Source organism: Rhea pennata, chromosome 2 (genome assembly GCF_028389875.1).
Source record: "Rhea pennata isolate bPtePen1 chromosome 2, bPtePen1.pri, whole genome shotgun sequence".
Taxonomy (NCBI): domain Eukaryota; kingdom Metazoa; phylum Chordata; class Aves; order Rheiformes; family Rheidae; genus Rhea; species Rhea pennata.
This window is the reverse complement of record NC_084664.1, coordinates 144,212,582-144,239,537: the sequence shown is the minus strand read 5'-3', so window position 1 is coordinate 144,239,537 and position 26,956 is coordinate 144,212,582. Positions and strand designations below refer to the sequence as shown.

Below are 26,956 nucleotides of genomic sequence, written 5' to 3'. Positions count from 1 at the left end.
AATGTAACATTTCAGAAGACATTTGTCTTAGCTATAAATGCTACTTTTTTGATGGACAACCTTCTTTTGCTAAATAAATTTATACTTATGTTACTTTATAACAAACAACCTAGTACATTACAGTTGCTAAAAATACTGCTGTTTTTCAAGGAACCAGGTTACTTTTCTAACAGGAATATTAAAACTGGTAGAGATTACATAGGATGCATTCATTGGTTTGTTAAAGATTTAATATGAAGCAACGTAAAAAGGACCAACGCAATCTTTAGAAGATGTTCTTCAGTGGAGCAAAAAACAGTGTCACATAATCAAAGAGATGCGACTTGTCCCTCTAATTTACTGATTATGCAGGGGGAATGCCTCACATGTAGTGTACTTTTCTAGATGTAACCTGCTCCAAAAAATAAGAATTTTGTTACATACAGTATATGAAACTGAAAAGGGGCATTAGCAACAGTAACACAGATTGTTGCAGCAGAGCTAGAGGAAATTTTGTTGCCAAGGAACAATCATCATGAAGAGTCAAAGACAAGCTATATAACTCCTCAAAATAACAGAATAAGCAACAAGTGTGACTCTGCATCCTCCAAGAGAGAACCAATTCTGTGCAACTTCTTCAAGATCTGCCCCCATGAACACTTTTTAAACTATGTAATAGATTCAAAAAAACATTAACATAAATGCCCTTACTCATAGGACATCCTAGATTATCTTCAAAACTCCTTTTTGCTACAAAACACTGAAAAGGTAGCATGACTGGCAGAGAATAGAGGTAGAAAATGGAAATATATGTTGCAAACATCTTTACTAGTAGATCTTTTCTAGTGACCTTTGGCAATGGGGCTCCTTTTCATGAAGGATGAGGTAGACTCTCAAACACGATTCTTTCAGGAAGGTTTAAAGAGAAGACAGGATTGTCAGATACCACAGAGATTGTTCTATACAATGTCTGAGATGTTTTTCCATTAAAGGCAGGCAGAAAATGTCACACCTCCTTGCACAGCCTTCCCAGAAAATAAACAGGTTTTTTTCTCTATTTTTCAACCATTTTCTATATCCCAGGAGAATTCTAACTAAACAGAGGGAGAAAATAGATGGAGAAAAGATTAAAAATGAGAGTGACAGCTAAATACTAATTGCATTCAGCATAAATACAGAAGCTAATTGAAATCTTAATATAAAAAATTAGCACTCATGAATTTTGGCATACAAATTCTGCTGTCCTGATGGTTGCTTGTACCAGTTCAAGCACGTTTTAAATAATAACAGCAATTAAAAAAAACTGCTTTCTATTAAGACAACCTTCATACATTCTAAAATCTCAGTTGGTGACAACTGAAGCTAATATTTATGATACACTGATTTTTAACTAATATTTTTATGTTCTACAGCTTGCTGTGCATTATAGCTAGCAGTGGCATTTTAGGGGCATCTAATTTAAGGGCAGGTCCTTTTTTTTTTTGAGCTATACAAATTTGATCAAGTATTGCTAGGATTGTTACTTTATCTAAGTAATGGCAAAACAATAAAAAGAAATGAGTAATTCCTCCCCCCTCCAAGTTTACTGTTATTCAGTTTTACCTTAGATATATCCATTGTGCCAAATTGTGTAAAAGCACAGAGCTCATCAACTTGACTGAAAGCAACAATTGCCTCTGAAAATTCTGACTTAAGTACACCCTAATAGCTCAACAGCAAAGAGAAAGCAATCTTCTTGAAATTATTATTGTTTGTCATCTAATATGAAAATCCACAGTGTATCTCAAACTGTTACCTTCTGTGCTTCAGTTTTATGCTTAAATTAAAATTTAATTATTCAAACAGGCTCACATTCTTCAGTTCTATGGCTAAACTGCCAAGCAGCTTCAAAGATTATCTAAACAAGTTGAGCACCCGAGTACAAGACTGGCCCATGAGATAAAAAAAAAAAAAAAAAAAAAAAAAGAAAAACTATTTTCAAGTCAAAACTTGTATGTGGAGTATATGGAATAAACCTGCCATAACACAATTATTACAAGCTTGTGGATGAAGAGACAGAAAGGAAAGGATATCATTTGATTAGCCTCCAACTTTATTAATTTGACTCATCTGGGAACTACCCAGCAATAATTATGACCAATGAAGGTCATAATTCTTCCTTAATTGTTCCCACCTGGTATGGGACTGTTATCAGTCCTCTCCCCTTCTCCACCTCTCTACACTTGGCTCTCAGCCCTAGCTCACTGCTTCTCAGTCTTTACTTGTTTGCCCCAAGGGCAAGGAGGTTGTTTTTTGTTGCCTCAGACCACAGGAGCTCCAGCATTACTCCCTCCATTGCTGGATGCTTTGCCTAAATTTGGCCCCATTCCTGTTTATACCCACACTGCTCCTGCTACAGTCCAACTTGCTGAGCTCTTCCTTATAAGCTGCTCCCTGAGAGTCTGCAAAGGAAAGTAGAAAAATATCAACAAGCCCTAACTTTCCTTAATTCCTTCTCTTTCTTTCTACTTCCACAGTCCCCCAACCCTCAACCAAAAAGAAAAGAAATTACCAGCTAATGAAATTGCTTTAGTATACCAAAATCTTCATTAGAAAATTAATACTCAAACTAAGAATTTAAGGCCATAGAGTCAGAACTTATATTCCTTAGGTGAACTCTTTTGCTTACCATGCTAACCCAAATCATGAAGACATGCCATGAAGCCATGCTCCAGGATACCCCTGAGGAGACAAAGGGGACTATGAGACCCTTAAGAAAAGTCATCCAAACAATACTACTGTTTTCTTCCTTTTCCCAATACCTTGCTTTTGTAGTTGTAGTGACTTCATTTTGGAGAGTCAGACCAAATATGAAATCTGCTGTTACTAGTTGTTTTTCTCTGATAAAGTTTTACCATACTCACTGGGATGTGGAGCAAAATGCAATTTAAGTTTTGAAACATAAATGCAGTTTGCATACTAGTAAGCTGTAAATACAGCTAAGTACAGCTAAGAACTAAGGTAGTAAGCCGTTAAGACTTTTGGAGTAAACACAATTTTCATTTTCAACCAGAAGAGGTAAAAGTGGTTAGTAATGATGGTGAATCTATTTATCTAAGAACATAGACTTGGTTAGACAGGAAATACTGTATTAGTGGGATAACATTTCGCTATTTATCGATTTATGTCTAAAATAAATGAGACTATGTTCTAATGCTCTTGAAGTGGATGGTATGAGATCGAAGTAAGTATTTTAATATCCCGTTTAATGCCAAGTTAGAAAACTAGATCCTTCCTTAACCTTTGAGTGTCAGTCATAGGAAAACTGATGGTTCTGGACCTCCCATTGTTTAAAGAGATACTATCTATTCAAATGAAAAGGGCTGGCAGCCCCAAAAGGGCTGACAAAATCTTCACTTATTCATGGGAAAAATATTTCCTGCCCATTGAGTTGTTAAAGAAGCGCAATAATTTTGAATGAATTCATGTACAACTATTTGTAAATATTTTTTTATAAGTAGGCTAAAGAAAGTGAAAGCCTGGATAACACTGCTAAATTATTGCTCATGCCTATATGGGCTTGTACAGCTTGGCATACAGCTGTATGAGCCTGTAGAGCTTGCACCTGGAGAGAATGATTACATAAAAATAAACAGAAGGGACAAATAAGTCCTATCAGAATGTTTCAAGAAAGGACAACAAAAAGCCATTGCCTGGGAATGTCATGTTTTGGGACAAATTCACTGCGAGTCAGTTATACTTCCACTATTGCTGAAAGGAAAAAAAATATTATCTATTTATGTGAAAGGCTCTTCTTTTCTAGGCACAACAGTGAAGTTAAAAAGAATCACAATGTATATTTTACAAAACAAAGATCCCACATTTCTGATTGCTAAATCAAATTTGACACATCAATGAAGAAAAAGACAATATATTATCCTTCTGCTCATTGCTAGACATTTCCACAGCAATCCCTGTCAGGAAACTGGTTTAAGATTTGAGAGATTAAATATTAATAATTCCATAATAATTATTCTTCACTATTTAACACCTTCTGGTAATCATATTGTAGACCATCCTCCTAAGATAGCTTTGATGTCCATGAGCCTTAGGGAAGTCTTTCTATCAAAAGATTGTCTTTTGGTCCAGGTTGTTCAGTTCAGTTCATTGCACATACTACATTTATATGTTATAATATATTATATTATATATGCATATACTACATTTATGTATTTATATACTACATTTTTCAGCTTAGAGGTAGAAGATGAATGAAAATAAGCAGGCACTTTGATAGTAAGATTCTTATGGTAAAGACCTTTACTTAGATGCTGTGTTTTCAATGCAACCACTACACAATGACTAACTTCCTTTGTAAATGATGAATCTGATTTTAAAGTTAAAATTATAGCTCCATCCAAAAAAGAGTATGTTGAAGACACAGTATCTATAGTATATGTGAATGTGGCTGTGTTCCCAACAAAATCATCCCTATTAGCTCCTATTCATGAGTTTATTTATGCTTTTTTATCTTTACATAACATACAGCATTTACTTACCCTTACATTTTGAGGCATTATAGTTTCTGCTGACATAGTTATTTTCCCCAAATAGAACATTATTGCAGTCCTTTGCTAGACGTTTAAGCCATGTGTATGTTTATTTTTTAATTTCTCTCTTGAACTTTCTAACTGTGAGAAAGCTGGGAAAGTGGAGTCATAATGAATGAGAGTTTTTGCTTTTTTTTTAAAAAAAGTAAAACTGTAGACACTTGATGTAACATTGAAAATTTCATGGCCTCCTACCTTGAAAACAAACATTTCCCGGCGAAGAATAGCTAGAGTGTTGAAGTTCCCATCACAGATGTTAGGTTTGGCTCCAGGATAGGAAGGTTTATCGCCAGTGGGTGGCCTGGGAGGTTTAGGCTGTCTGTCATTCTTCCGTGGGTCTGCTGGAGGGATTGAGCGATGTGGGGGCACTGTTGGCAGAGGTCTTGTTGGTGGTGGGATCTTGTCAGGTGGACCTTTAAAAATAGCAGCAGGATGTAACTTGCATGCCCATCAATGGCATTCCAGAAAGAAATACACAACAAGAACCTTCTGTAAGCAGTGTAAAAACCTACTGCAGAACGGGAATGGAAAAAGTGACCTAATGTGCCTTTCCCATGCTGTTAAAGGGTATAATGATGAGTGGGCACCAGAGAACCGAAGCAGAAATGAGGCAAATTAACTTTACAGTATCCAGAGTCTTCCTTCTTTATTGGAACAAGGTTCAAGATGCAAAGCCCTCCAATATTTAAGACGAGAACTAATTCATAACATGTACTTCACCAACTGCAAAAGGTCTGCTTTGGTAAGAATAAAGTTATTTTCCATTGCTTAAGATATAGGAAAAAAAAAAATACTGTACCCAATATGACCGTTGCCAGTCAATAGCTTTGCAAATCATTGTTTTACCATCCAACTTTCAAATCACACATGAATACGTTGCATACACAATAATTCCTATTGGCCTAATTTGCAGGCCAAGTAGTATCTTCTTGTCCATCAGTGATATGCTTATTTTCTGGTTTCTTGTGAAAGGAGTAGGAATACGAATTCCATAGCATAAAAAACATAGGTTTGTAGATTTCTACAATGCCTCTTGTTAAGTTTAAAAGCTCTTGAAACTGGATTTTAAATCTTAGGTAACTGCATATACAAAAATCATAACTCATATCTTCTCTTGAATATTCTAAAACTATTTTTTATTTTTATTTTCCTATAAATTTTACAATGTCAGGTATCTGGAAATTAAAATAATGTATTCAAGGGTAAACTGGTTAAAAAAGGCCACTCAAAGCTAATGCTCTGCAGAGCAGTTTTAAAACATTTTTTCTTCTATCAATCAAATGCATTTTATGTCATAATATATAGGGTTTGGTGACAGACAAAATAACAGTCACACTCATAATTTCTCAATCTGAAAGTCATATGGCCGTTCTAGAAAGATGCTGTTCAGAATCCTAACGACTTACTGAATGACTTACGGTCGATGTACCGAAAATGTCTTTCCCTTTCCACACCTATAACTACATCTAGTCATATACTCTATGTGCAAAATAATAGAAAGTTTCCGCTGGTTCAGCAGTATTTCTGGAAGCAAGATAAACATTTCAATTTGTTCACTCTATTTAGCTATCTCTCCGAATCAGTTAAATATACAACCAATTTTGTCAGTTAAAAAATAAGCATCGTTTGCATGACAAGCTTCAGGAAGAATTCTGAATATTGTGATAACTCTAAAACTGAAAAAAATGACATTTGAATTTCTGACACTTGTTCAAAATAAGTACACTTTAAAAAAAAATCTTTACTGATTAACCATTTAAAGAAATGTTAAACTCCTCAAATAGTTGTCATAGAATTAAAGAAGGCATTTATTTCATTCATAATTTTAAGGCTTTTGATACTTATAATTTACAATTAATCATGGTATTTTGAGGATTATTGTATACCAAAGTAATTATTTTAATAGGTATGACATTTTTACTGAGGTATATGACTCCAGATCACCTCTTGATTTTAAGAGAAGGAGCAGAGGAATCAGTTGGCAGTAGCTCATGTTGGAAAGATTTTAAATCCAGACCAAAGTTTTCATATGCCATTTGGTGGTGACGTCAGATATCACTTCCCCAGAGTAACACATTTCTCCTAATGTATAACTCACAGCTGTTAGAGCTTAGCAGTTAGTGTATGGACAGCGTGTTCTTGTCTAGCCCTCAAGTCTAGACTACTAACTTATGAGGTCATGAGAAAAAAACCTTCTTGTCCAGCTAATCACATAGGAAAAAGAAAATAATCAAACAAAACTTGATCAGCCAATCATTTTGAAAACTTTTTAAGCTTTATGAAAATAACTGAGTGTATCAATACTTGTTAATATAATATTTTTAAAAGCTTGTTAATATAAAACATTCCATGGAAGTGGCAGAGTTTTAATCAGTGATACAGTAATTCTGATCCAACATAGCTGTCTTTTAGAGCAGCAAATATAAGCAAGGAATGGTCTTGATAACATTTAATTTAAGACTGAGAGAATCACTTAAACTTCTAGACTGAAAAAAAAAAAGAATACCAAACTGAATACAAATGCAAAATTAATTGAGAACATTAACCATAGCAGTTCCAAATGATATGTGCTGGACACATGCTATTAACATATGGATAGTAAAGATTTTTCACTAAAGAAAAGAAAATATGATTAAAAAACCCAGACTATGTAACAGACCAAACATTTTAAGCCAAGAGCAAAAAGATGTCTTTGGAAACATAAGGAATACTAATATAGGAGCTAGTGTAATATGCAGCCTGTCATCAGAATAATGTTATTGTTTTGTTTTGTTTTTTGAATTTCCAATTACCTTGCTTTCTCAATGAATTCAGTGAATTCAGAATTTATGTACACCAGATGCATCTTTTATTTCAGGCCACACAAATGGAAGAACAGTATTTTAAAGTGGGACTCTTTCCCCATACATAGCTCAAAATCTTGCTCTGGTAATAACATTCTTTTGAGATCAATTTATTATATTTATCACAAGAAAGGTTTTTTTAGCACCATAGAATTGCTCTACCCAGGGAACTGTTTGGTATTATAACTGATAAACCAAGAAGCAATCAATTCGTCCAGTTATATGAGCTTGGAGTACTGTGGAAATAAGATCGTTATGGTTAAGACCTGCATTTCTTAATACTTTAATAGTTTGGGATCCCTTTGCAAATATTTCCTTTACAGTCTTTTAAAATATTTAAGATTGCCACGCCAGCTGAGTGCAAATTTAAATGCAAGTTGTGAACATTGAAGAGCAAAGCGAAAGAGCTTCATCATAATCTTTGGCTTTTTCACAAGAAGACCTTTGGGATCATGACCGACAAAATCTACATTAACAAACTTCTTGGGGAAGTGGAGTGGACAGGAGATTCTCAAATGCTTTCTAAAATGAGAACATGAAATTATTTAATAAAAATGTGACATACCATATATCTTCTGGATGCCCTGTAAATCATCATTAGGTAGTTTGAAGTTGTCAGTCTCCATGTACTGGTAAAACGGAGCCATGATTGCAGTGGGATCATTAGAGTGCTCCAAGCCCAGAGCATGACCCAATTCATGCACTGCAACTAGAAACAGATCATTTCCTACGGAAACAAGAAGGGAAAAAAAATCTTTGAAATCATAAGTGTAGTATTAGAAATAATGCAAGTGGATAACTCTTGACTTGAAAGACATTTTCATGGAATTTGAATTTTACAAGGTGAAGTTGCACAATGAAGCATAAGAATAATGACGTAGCAACGACGGTTTCCCCCCTTTTTTTAAATGAGGCAACCATTGTTATTATTAGGTATAATGTATGATACTCTTATGGATAGCATAAACATATTGAGCTTTGTTTAATTTGGGCACCTGGTTAGTGCAGAGTTCAAGTGTTACAGGCTAGGCGTATGTGCAATTTCAGACTTCCGGTTGGTGCCGCAATGAGCTTGTGTGAAAATGCTTACACCGAGACGGAGTCTTCAGTTCCAAAGGGCAAATATCCCTGCTATGTGTGCGGTAAATCTCATAAACTGAGGACTACCTATTTAGGACAAAGTAACCTCAGCCATCCAACTACTAGTAATCAGACCCCTGCTGATTATTTGTACACGTTGTCCATTTCTGAATCACAATTACTGAAATCCTAATGAGGAAAATCTGGGTGTCATGCTATCCTTCTCAAAATAGGACACATTTGTCTCATTGTGTAATCCCCTTACATGTGTAATTACTTACATAAGTATTAGAGTCTTTTGATTTACAGAGATCTAAACAATAAAATATCAGACTCATGCTATAGACTAATTTCACATTTTCATTATTCCTTTCTAAACATGCCATTTTTATTACAGGGTATTGGAAACAAATTAGAAATTTTGACAGTCGAATTATAGCACTCTTAGAAGCAAACAAGATTGAAATTAATGAGACTATTTCTATAAAGGTTTCAGAGTTGGACATCTATGGTATTCATTTTACCTAATTTTGTCCATCTAAGAGTTAGACAGCTCAGATTATTTTTCTAAGAGTCTTTTTTACAGATTCTGTCTGTAGTCAGCCTGTCCTATAATGAGACTGTGGAAAAATGTTTTACATTAGGAAAATGGTTCCAGCCACCGGGAGAGAGGCATATCCGGAATTATTGCTCATTTTCACCTCAGGCATCTATCTAAGGATTGGGGGAATCATCCTCTGGAAGTGTCTTCCTGACACACTGACTATAAAAGTATTTGAGATCACTAGCTTATGCTGAACATCTAACTTCGAGGTGGCTGGAGTAGGTCTAATGAGTCCCACCTGCAGTAAATGGCTTCTGGAATACCAGTACTAACGATGAAAAATTGTTACTGTAAAAAGTGTAAAAATGTAAAGCCCACATAGTGGTCTAGTAGACAGTTTAATTATACATTGGGATAAGAAAATGCTCAGAGTTAACTATAATCCTATGTTTTGTAAATTCTTCGGGGGAGGACAGTTATTTTCCACTGCTGACACATCATGTAATGGAATTCTAGTACCATTATAATATTAGTAGTAGTAATACAAAAAGTTGAATTTAGCATTTTTTTTTCACATATATGTATATAACTTTGAGGACGGAGTTGACAGCATTTAAATTTTTCAATTATTTCCTTTGGCAGATATGAAGAAAAAAACTTTTCCCAAGTACATATGAAAAGAGAAACATTTGGCAGTAAATGTCTTCGTGATGTATGGAGCCATGCTGATGTTTGTAAAATAAAATGTTGATTGAAAGCATGGAAACAGTCATAGCTGAAACTCTGCTAAGTTGTCAGAGCCTTTTCTTGCCTTTTCTGGTTCTTAATGCAGGAATAAGAAAACTAAACGCTTATGCTCTTCTACGCAGTATGGTTGTGCAGAAAAATCATGTCTTTCAAAAATTAATGCGACTTAATATGCTTCCAAAAACGAGAAGAGTTTATCATATCACTTGTAATTATGTGGCTTCCAGATGAAATATTTTCATGGCAATATATTTTCCTGCATGCAGTTCTTCTTATAGTAAATTCTCAATGCACTGTAGTAATGGGTCTGAGGAGCTTGACTGTCTCTGTGAGGAACGCTTTTGGTATTTGAATGTGCCCTTCCATATTCAGCTAGAGCTGATCTTGACATAATCTCATATGAATAATCCACAACTAATATAGCTAACCACAGCCTTGGAAGTGATGCTTAGGACCAATTCTGTAGCAGTTTTCATTCTGTAGTCATAGCAGAATAATTAATATAATTTTAAAAAAATGGTAGCCTTAAGATTGAAAGAAATAGATGAGGAAGATGTTACTGTACTATAACAACTGTACTGTGACATATCTCACAATATTTTGAACTTCTTTTCTGCATTTATAAAAATTTGAGTTCTGACCCAAGTTTATTACCATGAAACATTTTATTGTGTGGTATTAACTGATTTATTTGAGCTGTAACTCACTTGCTATTTGTACCTTGCCTTCTTAGGCTCCCAACATCATAATTAAGAATATTAACCACTCTAAGTCATTGCTTTAATAGTTGTATTAATAAATTGGTCATAGCACTTGTTAAACCAGTTTCAAATAATTTTAAACTAATAAAAAGTTGATTCTATCAATGTTATTGCGCTAGTCAATATGAGTTGGCCAAAAATTGAGCCCAAGAGGCCTCACGTGGTGGGGGTGCAGAAAGGAAGGGAGGGGTTGAGAACTGAGCCTTTTATAACTTCTAAACTTCCAAGAAACTGTAGTTAATAGTCCTGGAAGAGTCTGATTCATCCCTCTATTTGTGCCAGTCATGTAATGCAAGAGGAAACAATAAATCCTCTAGTTATCAGTTCCCATCGAGCATAAAGATTCCCCAGGAATTTCCATATCTTGTTCCCCGTTGACTTGTGTGTGAACCACACAAGAAAAGGGTAAATAAATAAAACACATTATTGTCATCTACTGCCATAAGTTCCTTCTGGGAGTACAGATACTTATCACATGGTAGAGTATTTCCAAAAATAATTCTAAACTATAATGTGACTAAAACAGAGAATCAGTGTTACACAGGGAGTTGATGTTTCTTAGTCTGCCTTTTTCTCCTGGTCTTTTGGGTGGGGATGATTATGTTGAAAAAGAAATTCAGCACCTGTCTGATCCTGCTAGACTCAGTTAAAGCCTAAGTCCCAAAGGGGAAAAGGCAAAAGAACTGTGAAAACTAATTTTGACTATCTGCAACGCAACTTGTAGCCATCAGGGGAGCTATTAAATGCAGGAATGCAAAGATAGAGCAGCCCTTGCTACAAAGGGACAAGGGGGAAGGGAGAAGGTCACAGGAAAGAGCAGGGAGAATAATAGTCTTGCCTGGGGTGACAGAGTGATTTAACAGGGAACATATATTCTACTTATAGTCAAATAGCCCCATTATTCATAATACAATTTCCATCAACAGTCATGATTGTCCCCAGGGCAGCCTGAGTTTAAATTGACCCAAATAACTTATTACAGTGGAAACTGAGGTTTAAACCAGTTCAAGATGTGTTGTATGCAGGTAGGACTGCAGTGCAGGTAGGACTCAATAGTGGCATAGTTTGCATCCTCTTTCCCTTTCGTATAACCAGATTTCTCTACTTCAGCAGCAATTATTCCATCCCTCTGTGCTTTGGACAGAAGATTTTGGGGTGCTGACTTGCCTTCAGCATTGCAACGTGCTGTGTCTCAGCTGGCTATTGCACCCACAGAAGGATAACCCTAAGAGCACTCCTTCTTGTCTCCAGGCCAAGCAGAGCCACGTTTTTGCTTGCCCCAAATCATTCCATATTTGAGTATCTGCTACCCCAGTAGACAGCATATACTTTAGTCCTCTTGGCTAAATGAAGCACTGTCTTGAAAACTTTAACAAGCCATGAGCACCAGGAACTAAACTATATCATAGAATCACAGAATTGGTAAAGTTGGAAGGGACCTCTGGAGATCATTTAGTCCAACCCCTCTGCTCAGCAGGGTCACCTAGAGCATGGTAGACAGGGTTGCATCCAGGCGGGGCCTGGAAGATCTCCCGAGAAGGAGACTCCACAACCTCTCTGGGCAACCTGTTCCAGGGCTCCGTCACTCTCACAGGGAAGAAATTCCCCCTCATGTGCAGAGAAAACTTCCAGTGCTTCAATTTCTGCCCATTGCCTCTTGTCCTGTCACACGGGGCAACTGAAAAGAGTTTGTCCCCGTTCCCCTGACACCCCCCCTTCAGGTACTTATACAGATACTTCAGATACTTACATCTAATCGTGATGGCTTTTAAACTAAAAGTTGCCACTGAAAGATATGCAATGGTGAATATTTAATATGATAATCTCAGTTACATCCTGTTGTATGTGTCTATAGGGTAGTAGAGCAATATTGTGAATTATATTTCAATAGGTCCAGATGTGTGCATCTCTGTTCTGTGTTACTAGCATGTGAACTTGGAATAAAATGGATATGTGCTCAAACAGATTGTGATTAATTTTCTTATTTTATCTTGGGTTCTATTTCACAGAAAAAAAAAAAAGAAAAAGATACTGGGACTGTAAGAAACCAAGAGAAAATGATGATTTTTATACTGACACTTTTCTCTGAGGCTATGAACTATTTTAGGCATTAAATCTGCCTGACTGGCCAAACTCCAGAATATAAATATGTATTACTATATCAAATATTCAACAGCCAGCACTGTGGAGAATGGTGCATGTAGAAGCCTTTCTCTGCAGCTAATACATACACTATTTTTTCATGTCTCCAAACAAACAGGGCTAATATGTTTATTCACAGTAAGTTATTAAGAAATCCTCATTCTGAAGGCATTCAGAATGTTTTAAATGGCATGTGAGCTTAATTTAGAAAATCTGTATCTTAATGGCTTAGCAGCCCTTAGATGCATCACTTGGCCACCTTTTTTGGAGCTGCTCTAAATGACACTCCGGTGCATGTCACCTGGTTCTTCTCCTTGACAAGTAACTGTTATAACACACTGAGCTCAAGAACTGTCACTGAAACACCATGTGACCTCAATTTCACATCCAGAGAGAAGTAAAAAAGTCTAGAAACTGGATTTTAAAGGATAAACAAACTCAAAAACTACAAACCTGTTTTTTATACAAACACATGCTATTTTTTTCAAAGATTATTATTCGACTTCATTTTTCATGTGATGCAGGTAGATGATATCATATTAAATCCATATGAAACTAAAACATAAATTTGTACAAGACTTCTATTGCCGTCCTAATACTTACAAGACACTACTCTAAAGTACTGAAGCTTGAAGTTCATCAGAAAATACTACAAGCGTACTGTTCATAAACGTCTGATGTATTTACAGTTTTCATTTTCATTATTCCCTTCATTCTTACTATCTACTTACCAACCACAGCTGTTAATCAAAACTGTCTGAACTTTTTTCTGCAAAATTTAGAATAAGATTCTTACTGCTACATAGCATCCAGAAAAAAATGTTATTTATCTTTGTTGTTATTATTATTGTAAACAGGACAGAATTTTGAACATGCTATTTCAACAGTCAGTGATAAAAGGAAGATTCTTTCTCTCTACGACCTGTCTGTAACACAGCAATATTGAACATATATTTATGCATATGTTCATAAGCACAATATATAACATATATAGAGGGCATAGATGGACTTAAATTTGAATTACAGGCATGTTCTTAACCCCCAAAAGGTGCCACATTTTCCAGTCTAAGGAATTATATACATTTGCTTGAAGTTATCTCAAACTGTTGTCATTGTCAATGAAATCTGGTAGCTTTGTGGTTAATTTGGGATGAAATTTTAGTGAAAAGATGGAGCTGAGATGATTCACTAGCCTGAAAAGCAAAGAGTAAAAACTATGTTTTTGTATTTTTTAAATAAAAATGTATTATATATAGTGCATCTATTTTCTGTGCAAACTTATGTACTTATTTTGTATATACAGTTTTTTAAACAGTAATTTTTCAACAACTTTTATCTATACATTTAGCCACCTTTTTCCATTGTGAAAAAAGGGAACACAAAAATATACTTCTTTCTACTCTATTATTACATGTGCTAATATATACACTAAAATCTTGGCAAATTGATTAACTGATATATGTATGCTTGCAAATAGAAAGGGAATTTGTTATATATGTGTGTTATATACTTTGTGTATAATTTATATTCATAGCCACACATATATATTTTTTAAAAAACTATTCTATCTGAAACAGGCCAATAGCTTAGTGTGAGATTTAAACTTGCTTGCCTGAAATTTGACAAGGGGATACTCCTACTGGGCAGGACTGTCTTTTGGTGGTTCAGTGATCATTGCTGGGATTTGTTAAGGACATGTGAGTTTAGTGGTGCGTGTGTGTGTCATTTCTGGTAGTATTCTATTGGTTCTGCATGTTGTGGGCATAGAGTAGAAGTCAGGAACCTGATAAATAGAACTTTTGACAGGAGCCCACATTCCTTCAGAGTACAGATCAGCATGAGTTTTAGAAGGAAAGGTCACGTAACAGGGTAAGAGTGTCTGCCTCACTGCTCACATTTATTACCAAGTTTATTCTACAGCTTTCTATTAAATACCTTGAATTAGGTGGAGTTAGTTACTTAATGTATGCTTTTTCTTTCTAAAAAGGTAAGGATGTACCTCGCCTCCCGCCCCCCCCACAATTTCAATCACTGCTACTGAAAGGTTTCATAGACTATTCTGACTGGTGAATCAATACCAACTTCTCCAAAGAGTGAGACATGAAGCAGCAGGAGATGATCCCAGGGGAGGTAAGGGACACAGAAGCAGGCTGCTTCTTCAGAAGAGGTGTAGATATGGTGGCATAAGTTTCTTCTGCAGATATAATTCTTACTGCTTGATTTCACACTTCGAGGAATCCCTGCTGTGACAGTGAGCCTAACAACCTAAGAACATCCACACTTGTACTGAATCTCTAGCTCCTGGGATTAACTTCAGCACTTGCATCCAGTACTGAATTTGCATACTATTCACTAATGGCATTTGCATTCACATAGTAATAAAGCATATCCATTAACAGACTGAAAAGTTCTATTTTGAGTAGGTTCATGGGCATCTTTAGATATTGAATATTTTAAGTTCACGGGCATCTTTAGATATTGAATATTTTAAATAAATCAAGTTAAAATTACATTAGAATGTTGCATTTTGCTAGGAAAGGAGATTTTTCATAAACTCTTCCAGCAAGCTCACACTAGCAAAAAGATTTTAAAACATAGTGGTCTTTCTACAACATTGCAAATAACTTGGAAGCTAAATAACATTTACTCTATGTTTCCAGTAGGCTCACTGCAATTGCAAATACTGTAGCAGCCTTATCTATTTATACTCTTTACTGTCTGCTCTTTGTTACTGTTTTTAGTTGTTGCTGTGGGAACAATAAGCTGGAGAAGTATTTAAAACTCCTTTCTGAAAGCTATGAGAAGGAACACATGCTGAGACTGAAGATTTGGATATACATATGAAAAGAGCAAGCATCATGCAATTCTCAACTTTCCTCCCCACTTCTGTCCTTGAGCACCATTCACATGAAGAGAATGGACAACTTCCTACCGCTCCTGAGCGACTGCCAGGCTGGGGGATGATAGAAGTAAAAGGATCTTCATTGTACATGTGCCCATAGTAAAATCAAATCCTTGCTTTGGATGACAGTAAATGTAGGTTTTGATTTTAAGTCACTCAGCCAAAAGGCTGCTCTTGTTTTGAAGAGATGATTCTTTTTTCTTCTCTCCAATTCCCTTAATGTCCTGTGCATTCTACTATAAAGAGAAAAATGTGTAATTCCTGCAAGGAAGGTCAAAGCCACACTGCCAAGATTCACAATAGATGTAACTTGCCATGGGGCAGGAAACAGCAAGGGGACTACAGATAACAGAAATCCCCATGATAGAACATATGTACAATTTAATTTATATATAAACCTTGTGTTGGCTCTCTGCAGAGATGAATTTTTACCCAGTGCCAGTTAAACTACTGAGAGTACGATCCTCTAGCTTAACTCACACTAACACCATCAAAAACAGGTTATCATCATTCTTACCTTATTATATCTACTTAACATGTATATATGACTTTTATATTTTTAAAGATAAATAACACAGTCTTGTGTATATATTTAGAGTTTTTAATATATGAACATTTTTCCTCCACCTTTTATTTAACTTGTTTAATTTATATTAAGGAAAAAAATGTCAAAATGGAACTGTCTGTATTTTTTTGTCTTGGACAAGTGATAGCAAAACTGAGAGTGTAGTGTCCTAAATGGTAGAGTTAGGAGAAGAAAAAAATCATTACAAATTCTCTGATCTGAAAAGTAGGTATCTTTTCTGAGAAGACTGTGGACTTAAAGAGAGACTTGATGCAAGTGTATATCACATTCTAAACTGAGGCAACTTAAATTGGAGCTCATATATAGAAAGAAGATCAAAGAGAGACAAATCTGCTACTTTTCATTCCATTCTTTAAAATTTGTTTTTTAATTTAGATTGTTCCTTTTTGATCTGTTTTCATCCCTTTCCCAACCTGATGCTTTAGCTGTAGGTGTTGCCAGGCAGTGGTGTTAGCTGCTCAGCACTTTTTGAAACTCAAGCTACTTAGGAAAGAGCCTAAAAATGGATTAAAAGACCATGGCCTCAAGAACCTATGGTTTGAGCATTTTGAAGTGAAGGAATTGTCAAGGGGAAGTTCTCATGCACAAATTATTTTTAAGCCTTGAGAACACAGACACTGTCAAAATATCTTTCAGGATTTCGTAATAGGAGGCCATATTCTATTACTAACACAGCTGTACATAGTATTTCCTTCTAATTATATTTTAGGATTAGCTTACAATTGAGTGTAGCATATTCTGCTTTTGCAACAACAATCCATTCAGGTTCTGCCTAATAGGTGAAGAAGCATGCAACTACTGTAAAATTTTATCTCATTTACAGGAAATCATGAGAACATCTATGGTAAATGTGAATATGATTTTTTTCAGATTCTGTTTGCATCCGAAAAGCTAGGGAAGGGAAGAAATGGTATCGTATTGAATGCCTACGGGGAAAAGCTGAGGGTCAGATTCCTTTCAGCTGCTTCCTTGGGAAAACCTCTTCACAAAATTGTCCTAGCAGATTCTAAGATTTCTGTGGATCAGATGAGAGTTTGAAGTGCCAAGCCTTGTGCCTGCTACAAATAAGAAAAAAATGTCACTTTCCATGCAATGGTACAATGAGAGGACTCATAGACAATTTTCCTTTACTAGTTACCTTTCCTAAATTATTTCTACTAGCAGATCAGACTGAAAAAGGTAATTTCAAGCTATTAATTTATCAAGCTTTTGTTCAATTGTGAATGAGATTTTATGAGAACTTATTTGTGATTATAAAGGTAATTTTCTCCTTGTAAACCTGGCATATTTGCAAATATGGATATTCCCACACTCCATGGCAAGTAATCTTTCAAGAACCTAAAACTCTGTCTCTTCTGTCAAATCTCATCAGTTCTGAACTAGTTTGTTTATTATTAACGGTAGTGTTATTATTGTATAGAGTATATTTAATAATTATTTATATAGAGTACATTTTAAAAAGTTGAAATATTGCCTTTTTGTCAGATGATGCATAAAAGATGCATAGCAGATAAGGGAAAAAAAACACTGGACTATGTTAAATTACGTTAAATCCCTTTTTTTTTTTTTTCTTTTCGTATAGAAGAACACATAGAGCTATCTCATATTTCCTTCCTAGGAGAAGGTAAGATAAGATAAGGCTAGGTTTATGTGTTTGTTGTGTGTGAGGTGTGCCTTTTTTGCTTTTTGTCATTTCCAAAAAGTAATCAAGTGCATAGAAAGCTTGAGTGCTCATGAAAATAATCATGAACAGGCCAGCCTGTATTGTATGTATCTGTTCACCTGAATAAAAAAACCCTTTCCAATACTCCTTCCTAGCACACCACCGGGGGGGGGGGGGGGGGGGGGTAGAGAGAGAGATGGAAATATGTTCACTTCAACTTGCTAATAAATTTAACAAACATGTTTCTACTAACTTTCCCCATGTTAGCTCAGTGCTCTTCATATACTGAGTGTCCAATGAAATGAATCCAGTTTGGGAAGACACTAATAAATTATTATCTCCTGTCTTATCTATCTCCTTTGCTGCATAATCAGTTATGTGAGACAAACATCTCTGGAGCAAGGGAAAAAAAAAAGTCGTGGTCAAGTTGTCTTTCTGTGATTCTAGCTGCAGTGGCTGCGGGAATTGTCGGCAGGGGACCATTCTGCCTTTCAGAGAGATGTTTCCTCAGCAGTAAAGCTGACGAAACAACAATGTGGACTTTCCTCATTTGCTACCGTGCAAAGTCAGCCAGCTTAGTTTTAACATTTTTCATTAGCAGTTTAAGGTAGACTGTCTGATAGTGAACTGAGGTAGATGGCAAATGCATGCCGTTTATTCTGCTAGCTCTGATAGGCAGGGAATAACCTCCAACAGCATTCAGATAACTGAGTTTGCAACTTCTCAAAGCACTCCAGATAGGTTTGCAATGGTCTCTGTTGTCTGCCTAAGCTATGACAGAAGCAATATGCAATTTGGTGGCTGAAGTTACACTGTCGTTTTGGTCTGTGGCCTGCGTCATGACTGTCTCTGCTTGGCAATTAAGCTGCAGTGTAAATACCACCTCACTTCTACAGACACTAAAAGCACAGTGTAAGATGTGCTTAGCAACCTACATTTCCATTGCTTTAATTGCAAAGTCCATCTCCTTGACATATTCCACAGCCTCTCTTGGAGTTTGCATAACGTTGCAATTGGCAATTTTAGACCAAGAAGGGAGCTGAAAGTATGATATTGCACACTGATAGCCCCTGGGATATATTAAAAGCAGCCAGCTAAACACACATCTAGAACACTAGGCTGGATTCATCCCCAGGACTCTGCCTTCACTGACTGCCAGTGCTTAACAGGTTTCCCTTTTAATGAGATGTAAATGAAGCACTTTTCTCAAAGCTGAAAGGGTGTTCCATGAAAGTCAGAAAAAAAGCCATAAAAATGAGCTCATTACCTTGCCAACTGTTAATATTTTCCATCGTCTGGCTTCTAGCCAGTAAATGGGGTCTAGCAGACAGATCCTCTTCTCGTGCCTGTATGGTCCTATGTCTAATGACTGAGTCCCTGCAAACAAGCCAGGGCCATTTATGTTTTTTTAAAAGCATTTTCCATCTCTTCAATAACTGAAGGGGTCTTTCTGTCCTCCAGTGCAGCTCTATATCCCATGTTAATACCTTCAAGGACACATTTTATAGCGCAGACACTGCGTTACTGTTTTATGCAAAATCCTGGTGTGACTGGACATGGGACAACAGGCGGGCATACGCACACCAGCCAAGTATCATCCCTGGATGGTTTGGGAAGCTTGAGGACAGATTATTCTATATAGGTCTATCAGCACAACATGTTGGGTAAAGACCGGCTTGTTTTTTAAGTCCTGGAAGCCTTGAGGTTTAGCAATACAGAGTATTATGTAATGACATGCCCAGGTTTAACCTCTGTGTGAGCTGACTATAGAATTAAACTGGATTTGAGAGAGAACTGTGAAACAAAAAGAATCAGCAGTTAAACCATGCATTTGCTACTTGCAAAGTTCTTCTAAATGTTATCCTGTCATCTTCATCATTATGAAATGCTATAAATGTAATATTTTATATTTTGTCAAATTTTTTAATAATGCAAATATGTCTCGTTGCACTCAAACAGTCTCAGTTTACAATATAGGTTGTGCTCCCAATGTTAAGAGGTGTGCTTATGCCTTACAACCACATATAAACAAAGCTGTGACTCAACAGGCTGGAACTCTTTAGCCTGGAAACAGAGAGGACCGAGATGTGAATGGCATAGATACGAATGGCACAGACAAAGTGATTAAGGAATCACTTCCTCACAATATCAGCACCAGTGTACATAAAGTGAGCTTATGAATGACAGGTTCAAAACTCAGAAAGATGTACTTTTCTACAAATTGGCTTAAACTACAGAACACATGGCCACTGGAAGTTGTGGATACTAAATGCTTGCATGGGTTCAAAAAAAGATTACACTAATTCATGAAAGGAAATCCCTGAAAGGCTATTAAACACAGAAAATACGGCCTCTGGCTCAGAAATCAATGAGCCACAGATTGCTAGAAGCTAGGAAGGAGTATGCTAGGGTTTCATTGCCATATGCTTACCCTGCTCTTATCCTCTGCTAATAGCCCTAACTGGAAACGGGATGTATTGTAGGAAAACCTTTGATACGACTCGACATTGGCAATTCTGTGACTATTTTAAAAAATATATGCAATACAATAGAAACTTAGAGAAGGCATTCAGCTTTTACGTATTTATCTTGGGGGTACAGGACTAGAAAACAAGTCCATGACAAGTGCTAGGTTACACAGCCTAATTACAGCTCAAATTCGATACTGATAAATGTATGATGGATGATTAAAAATATATAATTAATTAAATAAGAGCACTATGCTTTAAGAAATGAAAGGAATGCTAATACTGTAACACAAACTTTCCTTTAATCTGAAATGCTCAGCTTTCTTCATGCCTAACCATAATATGACACGAGCACTGTTTCAGACACAGAGCTCCCTTAAGAGACTTAGCTTGCAGAATTTGTCTGGTTTGTCTTTCCAGTGGCATATATCTGCCGTACTGTGTCAACCACACTGGCAGCCAAAGGAAATTTACTACAAATTGATCTATGCAGTTCAAAGATCAGAATTTTCATAAATTTTAGTCGGCTGCTAGTACGGTGTGCACAGCAGAATCTATGCACTAACGAGAGCTCAAGTACGTTTCACTAGACGCTGCATCTGCATAAAGTCCAGAAAGGGCTTGGCAATCTACAATCTACAAAGTGACAAGTGTTTTTATTTTTTTTTTATTATTATTTTTTTTTTTTTTACTATGTGCAAAACTTGAATAGATTTTTGAATGCTGGAGGGTTAACAAACATTTACCGGATCCTTGAATAGAGTTTTGGTTTTGTTTTCCCCAAAGCACAGAATTCTACATGAATGTAAGCATTCTGTAAACATATTCTCATTGCATTTAAATGTAAATGTTCACTGAATATAAATGTACACTGAAACATCTATTACTTCTGTGGTGCCTACTGAATGTAAAAATTTCCCTTGCTATTATTTTTTATATATATTTTGGAATGGATAAACAAATTTCTGCACAATTTCAGTATGGTGCCATAGCTGCCATAGTAAATTTGCTACAAATTTTTACTCATACATTTAACATTAATTCCTATTTTTATTGTAGATATAAACACAAGAATATCAGACTACCACTACTGTTCTACTATGTTTATCTAAAGAAAGCTTATATTCAGCTTTTGCTTAAAATTTCCCGCAACTGGGAGACACAGCGGGAATAGTTATATAGTCAGACCTTCAGCCAGCAATTGGTACATGAAACATCATGCCTAATCTGCTTGAAGTCTAAGCTCTTGACATCTTCCCTTCACCCCCCCCCCCCCCAAGAGCTACTTCCAAATCTTGCTCAGTCTTAAAAAGCTGCACTTGTGGAACTAGGTCAGTCTTAAATTCACCTATTTAAAGTAGTGCATTCTCCATTTAAAGTGGTTTAACATTTTAAATTATTTAAATAGGTTTAGATGCATTCAGTAATTTAACAGGGGAAAAAAAAAAAAAAACAAAAAAGAAGCTTTAAACCAGGATTATAATGACTTAAATGCCCTGAACCAGAACAATTTGAAATCAGTTTTGATAAGCTAGTGCAATTTTTGAAACAGAGGCAAGAACAAAAGTTAGAGACTTTTACTTCTGACAGATAGCAAAAATGTTATCCATACACTCTCAGGCAAAGAAAGGAAATATGTAAATTAAGAAGCCAGGAATATATGATGATGTGTATTAGTGACAGATTTTACTCTCTATTAAAACATAGTGTATATATCTTCATCCATGATGGCTTACTCTCTGAGAGTCTTCCTTTCTGTTTTGTTTACTCTGCCATAATTTTAAGTATTCCATATAAAAACTTTTCTATATTTAATGAGAATTATAGTTGTAATAAAGCAAACAGTAAATCCAGGGAAAAGAGACTGATGAAAAATATGTAAGGCTATAGTGAGAAGGAAGAACAGATACATCTCAGTCATCAATTCCAAGTGATAGGAACAGTCTGTGTTTCATTCCACAAGCAGGTAGCAGTAACTACAACCTGCAAAGACTCTCATAAACCTTTCTCTCATTCCCTGCCACCGTCTGCCAAGATGAAACTCCAGAGCACGGATACTAGTTAGGAACCTGGCTTTGATGGGTTGAGGCTGACAAGGAGTATCAGAGCAGTACAGAAACTCGATCCATCATATGGCCCCTGGGGGGGGGGGGGGCAACAGAACTAGTCAGGATAATTCATTTAGCATTTGACTTTGTCCATTTTTGATTTCCTGAGAAGACTATAGACTAAACTGAGTTTAGTTCTCCTCCCTTCCAAGGTTTTACAAGGGATTCAACACATCCTCAAACAAACCCAAACAAACACCACCCTCCCAAATCTGCAAGCTAGTTTTTCTATAATAGGGGCTATGTTTCTGCTCCATCTGCTTCATAAGCAGCATCCACTATGTAGACTGCATTAGGCAGTTCTCATATCAAATATTGCCTCCTCTGTTTCTATCATAGGATCATAGGCTACTTTCAATCACAGCAATGAGTCAAGGAAAGAAAATCTAGTGAGTACTATACATATGTTTCCTTTTCTTTGTAATTTCTGTTTTGTGAAGTACACATATGAAAATATATATTTTTTGATTTTATTACTATATACCAGAAACAAGGCAGAGTTGCAAGGTAAGTCCTACTCCCAACTGTGCTTTGTATGAATATACTCTCCATTTTTTTTCTGGCAGCAAACTTCTATGTTCAGTAGATGTTATTTAAAATTTACACAGATTTATTAACATTGACTGCCTGTTTTACTCAAAAACAGAGCAAAATAAGGAGAATAAAGAAGGAATAGATGTTACCTGTTTCTCATGACAGAGAAAGCTCCTCATATATAAGACTTTGTGAATGTGTACAGTATATCATGCTGCAATAACCTGGGAGGTGGTGGGGAGGAGGCTATATGCTCTGAGGCTTAGCAGCTCCATAATAAAGCAGATCTTGAATGACAGAGCACTGGAATAGGTTGTCCAGAGAGGTAGTGGAGTCTCCTTCTCTGGAGATACTCAAAACTAGCCTGGACATGATCCTGTTTAACGTGCTCCAGTTGACCCTGCTTAGGGAGGTTGGACTAGATGATCTCCAGAGGTCCCTTCTAACCTCAATCATTCTGTGATTCTGTGACCTACCAGAAACCTAGCAAACTACTCAATCTACCACAGTCCAATACTTCAACCTGTTATTCAATTAGAGCTCAGATTTCATCAAAAATTTCCAAGCTGCAAATTTAATGGCCAGATGAAGATAATATGTGGGAGAGTCTTGTTAAAGCCAGTAAGAACACTATCTTCAGTTTCAATGCAGGAAGACAGCACATCTGACAGGGTTTTTTTTTTTTTTTCTGTTAGCAGCTAGAAAATTCACAATAGAGGCAGCTCTCCACAGTCCATACCCCATAGGCTATGGCTCTGAATTTCGTCACTGTGATTTGAAGCATTTGCAATCGAAAAGATGCTCTGAAATAGATTCTTGTTGTAGATTTTTACAAAACTGTATCTCCAAAGCATTGCCACTCTCAGCAAAAGGTCAATGTCTTTTCCTGGGTTTAGATCCATCATTCAGTGTCTATAAATTTTTCATTTAAAAAATGAGGTGATTTATATCACCTAAATGGAATGGAGTCATGGGAATGATGAAATCTCTCCCTATCCTCAAGTCTGAGAATCACATTTCTTTCTTTCCTTCTTTTTTTTTTTCCCTCCAGCACTTAAACCCAGAAGAAAAAAATATTTTTTTCTTAATAAATGCTGGATTTTCAAATCAAATATGATAATCAGTATCAATCAAATATGTCACTTGAGGTTGCTTATTCTCTTCTCCTATTTACTATTTTCACTTTTTGTACCTTTAAGTACACATATTGTACACATTGTTTTGTACATTTGTCATTAGACTAAACTCTGTTCTCTGTGAAATATTTTTCTATGATTTTCCTGTCCTTTCTAATTTGCTCCTCTTCTACAGTGTCTGACTTTCAATATTTCTTTGCTCTGTCCCTGTCTCCTCTCTCCCTCTTCATCTATCGTAATTCTCAAGCTTAAACAAAGCTGCCTAGCAGTGCAAAGGACTTCACAAGCTGCATGAAGCAAGCATCTTGTCCCAGATAATTTACAAAGCTAAGGCACAAACCTCGCAATGAAGCCCAGCTAGGCAGACCATGAGGGAAATGGGGCTTGCTATAAGTGAAAAGGCCTGCGCCCACAGTATGCCTCGAAAACTGGGTGTCCTATAATAACGAGAAACACATGAATGGTGCACAGAGGAAGGCTAAGGTCAATGTATACAAACACTTTTGTTCAAAGTATTTGAACACTGCTATCTCTCTATTTTCCTAAAAAAAAAAAAAAAAAAAGAGAGAGAGAGAAATGCAAAAAGCAAAAACCAAAACCTTTTATCCACCAGCATAATCCTCTCCTATACAGCTCAACGAGAGTTAAAATACGAGCTGTACGCTGCTTACAAGGCATTCTCAAAACAAAGGAATACCTAGTTTCAGAGAGCCTGCTAGTGTTAATTGTGTGACAGAAGGTTCTTCCTGAGTGACAGGCCCATTAGTCTTTACTCCTACAAGAGTCTTACTCATCCTTCAGAGTGAGGGAGGAGCCAAAGCACAGACCTGTTCCCCAGGACGTGATTGATAAGAGCAGTCTGTGATCCATGAAAACATACCCCTGGAGCAAGAACAAAGGGAAGCAGCTCTGAACTGCAGAGATGATGCATTTGTACTGGAACTGTCCTTTCAGTCTAGGTCATTATTAAAACGAAGCAAAACACAACAAAATCAAGCAAGCGTAAAGATAAAGAAATAAAAAAATCATCCACAATATAATTGCAGTTAACTAGTCAATATAAAGTAACTTTGGAATAACCATATTCAGAACACTGAATCTATATATGTTTCCTTATAGTTTTCTTTTTTCATGTTCATCCAGCAGAACAAATTAGCAATGAAAATTATTAAAAAAAAGGACAACAGTTTATTAAAGCTTTTCAAGAAGTTGTTTTTCTCCTCTGAAGTAGAGGTATGCAAATTGTTTTCATTAGCAGAACAGTACATGATGAAAAACGAGGCTAGTTCTTTTCAAGAGGATCTTATTTGGCATTTTTTCTGCTAAATAACCAAGCTGGTCTGCTTTTTCAAATCACTCTGGAATAATAGAATAGGAAACAGATATAATCAGCCCTTTGGGGATAGATTTAATTTAAAAATAAAGATAAGAACTCTATCACTAAAGCTCTCTGCTCTTCTACTGGATATCTAACTACACTACATGAAGATGACTATCGAAGCACTACTGCAGCAATGAACCTTAAAAAAATGACACTCACCTGGGAAAAATGACTCATGGCTAAGATCATAAATATATTTTTCAACCTTCTGCCTTTCAGTGCTCTGAGACTGAGCTCAAGATGATAGGGAGCCTAAGAGAGCTGTAACTCTTTTCTTCCTGTCAATCCCAAATGGCATGCTTGTCTTCTTTTTCCACCTGGAAATTTTGTCCAGTCACAAAAAAAAAATGTGGACATTTCTTCAGGATTCCTAGATGTAAGCTAATGCAGTAAGATCATCAGAAGAATTTGTCCTGTCTGATATCTGGAAGTCATAGGCAAACAGCAACACTGCATATACAGATGAACTGTACATACATTGTTATTTCTAGGGTTACAACACAAGCCTTTTGCTTAGGCAATGGCTGCAACATAATGCTACGTATCACCTCATGACCCATGCTACATATCACATCAATAAACAACTAGGAGTCACCAAAATTCTACAGAAAACTTTGTTGGTATTATTTATTATATATATATATAAAAATATTATATATATATATATAATATTTTTACAGTATATATTTTGTTGGTATATTTATTATAGTATATTATTATCATATTATTAATATTATATTACGATTATTTATCATTAGTTTAATTTACAAACTTTGCAGTCATAAACTCTCCTTTGTTTTCTGTATTGACTGCATTCCATTCTAACAGGAATATATCTCCCTCAGAAAAGTACATATGAACACACCAAAGTACATAGCTTATTAAATTTGCAAAACAAATTTCCACTAATACCTATTAACCCTACACAATATAGATAGCAAAACATTTTCTTATAGGTCAGCACTCTAATATTTATAAAAGGATATTTTTAGTGATAGTATTATTTTACCCTCACTTGAATTTTTCTTTCAAAATATCTTAAAAATCACTTATATAAGAAGTAGCTTTTGGCAGCTGTTCTACAAAACTCAACCATAAAAATTCATATAATAGTGCCCTTATGCACTCTGAAAATTATTTAAACTAAAGCAGGAGATAGCTAGAAAGTTGCACGTTTTCATAGAGACTAAAAGCATCCATATGTTGAACTGCTCCAAAAGAACTATCAAATCTTAAATTGACACTTTGCCTTAAATGTACACATTTGGACACATGCCTGTAGATTTTCCTGAGTGCTTGAAGTAAAAGCTCAAAAAGCAGAGAACATTATGTGCTGGGTTGCTCTCCCACTGAGGCCCATATAAACCACATCTTAATTTAGCCTCACAACATTGTTACTGTCTATGTACCTGAACTGCACAACAGAAGATTCCCACTGATATTTCTCTGAGCTGAGCTCAGAGAAGAAGAGCACAAATATATGAGCAGTGCAA

At 36.0% G+C, this 26,956-nt stretch overlaps 1 protein-coding gene across 1 annotated transcript in view; it reads right to left on the bottom strand.

Moving 5' to 3' along the window:
• The window catches only part of MMP16 (matrix metallopeptidase 16), a 179,935-nt gene that overhangs the window by 47,019 nt on the left and 105,960 nt on the right, over window positions 1-26,956 (bottom strand). Inside the window, exons 5-6 of the mRNA XM_062568368.1 lie at window positions 7,977-8,138; window positions 4,764-4,981 (exon numbers count right to left, since the gene is read on the bottom strand). Coding sequence (XP_062424352.1) covers window positions 4,764-4,981; window positions 7,977-8,138 — 380 coding nt within the window. The remainder of the gene's footprint in view (window positions 1-4,763; window positions 4,982-7,976; window positions 8,139-26,956) is intronic.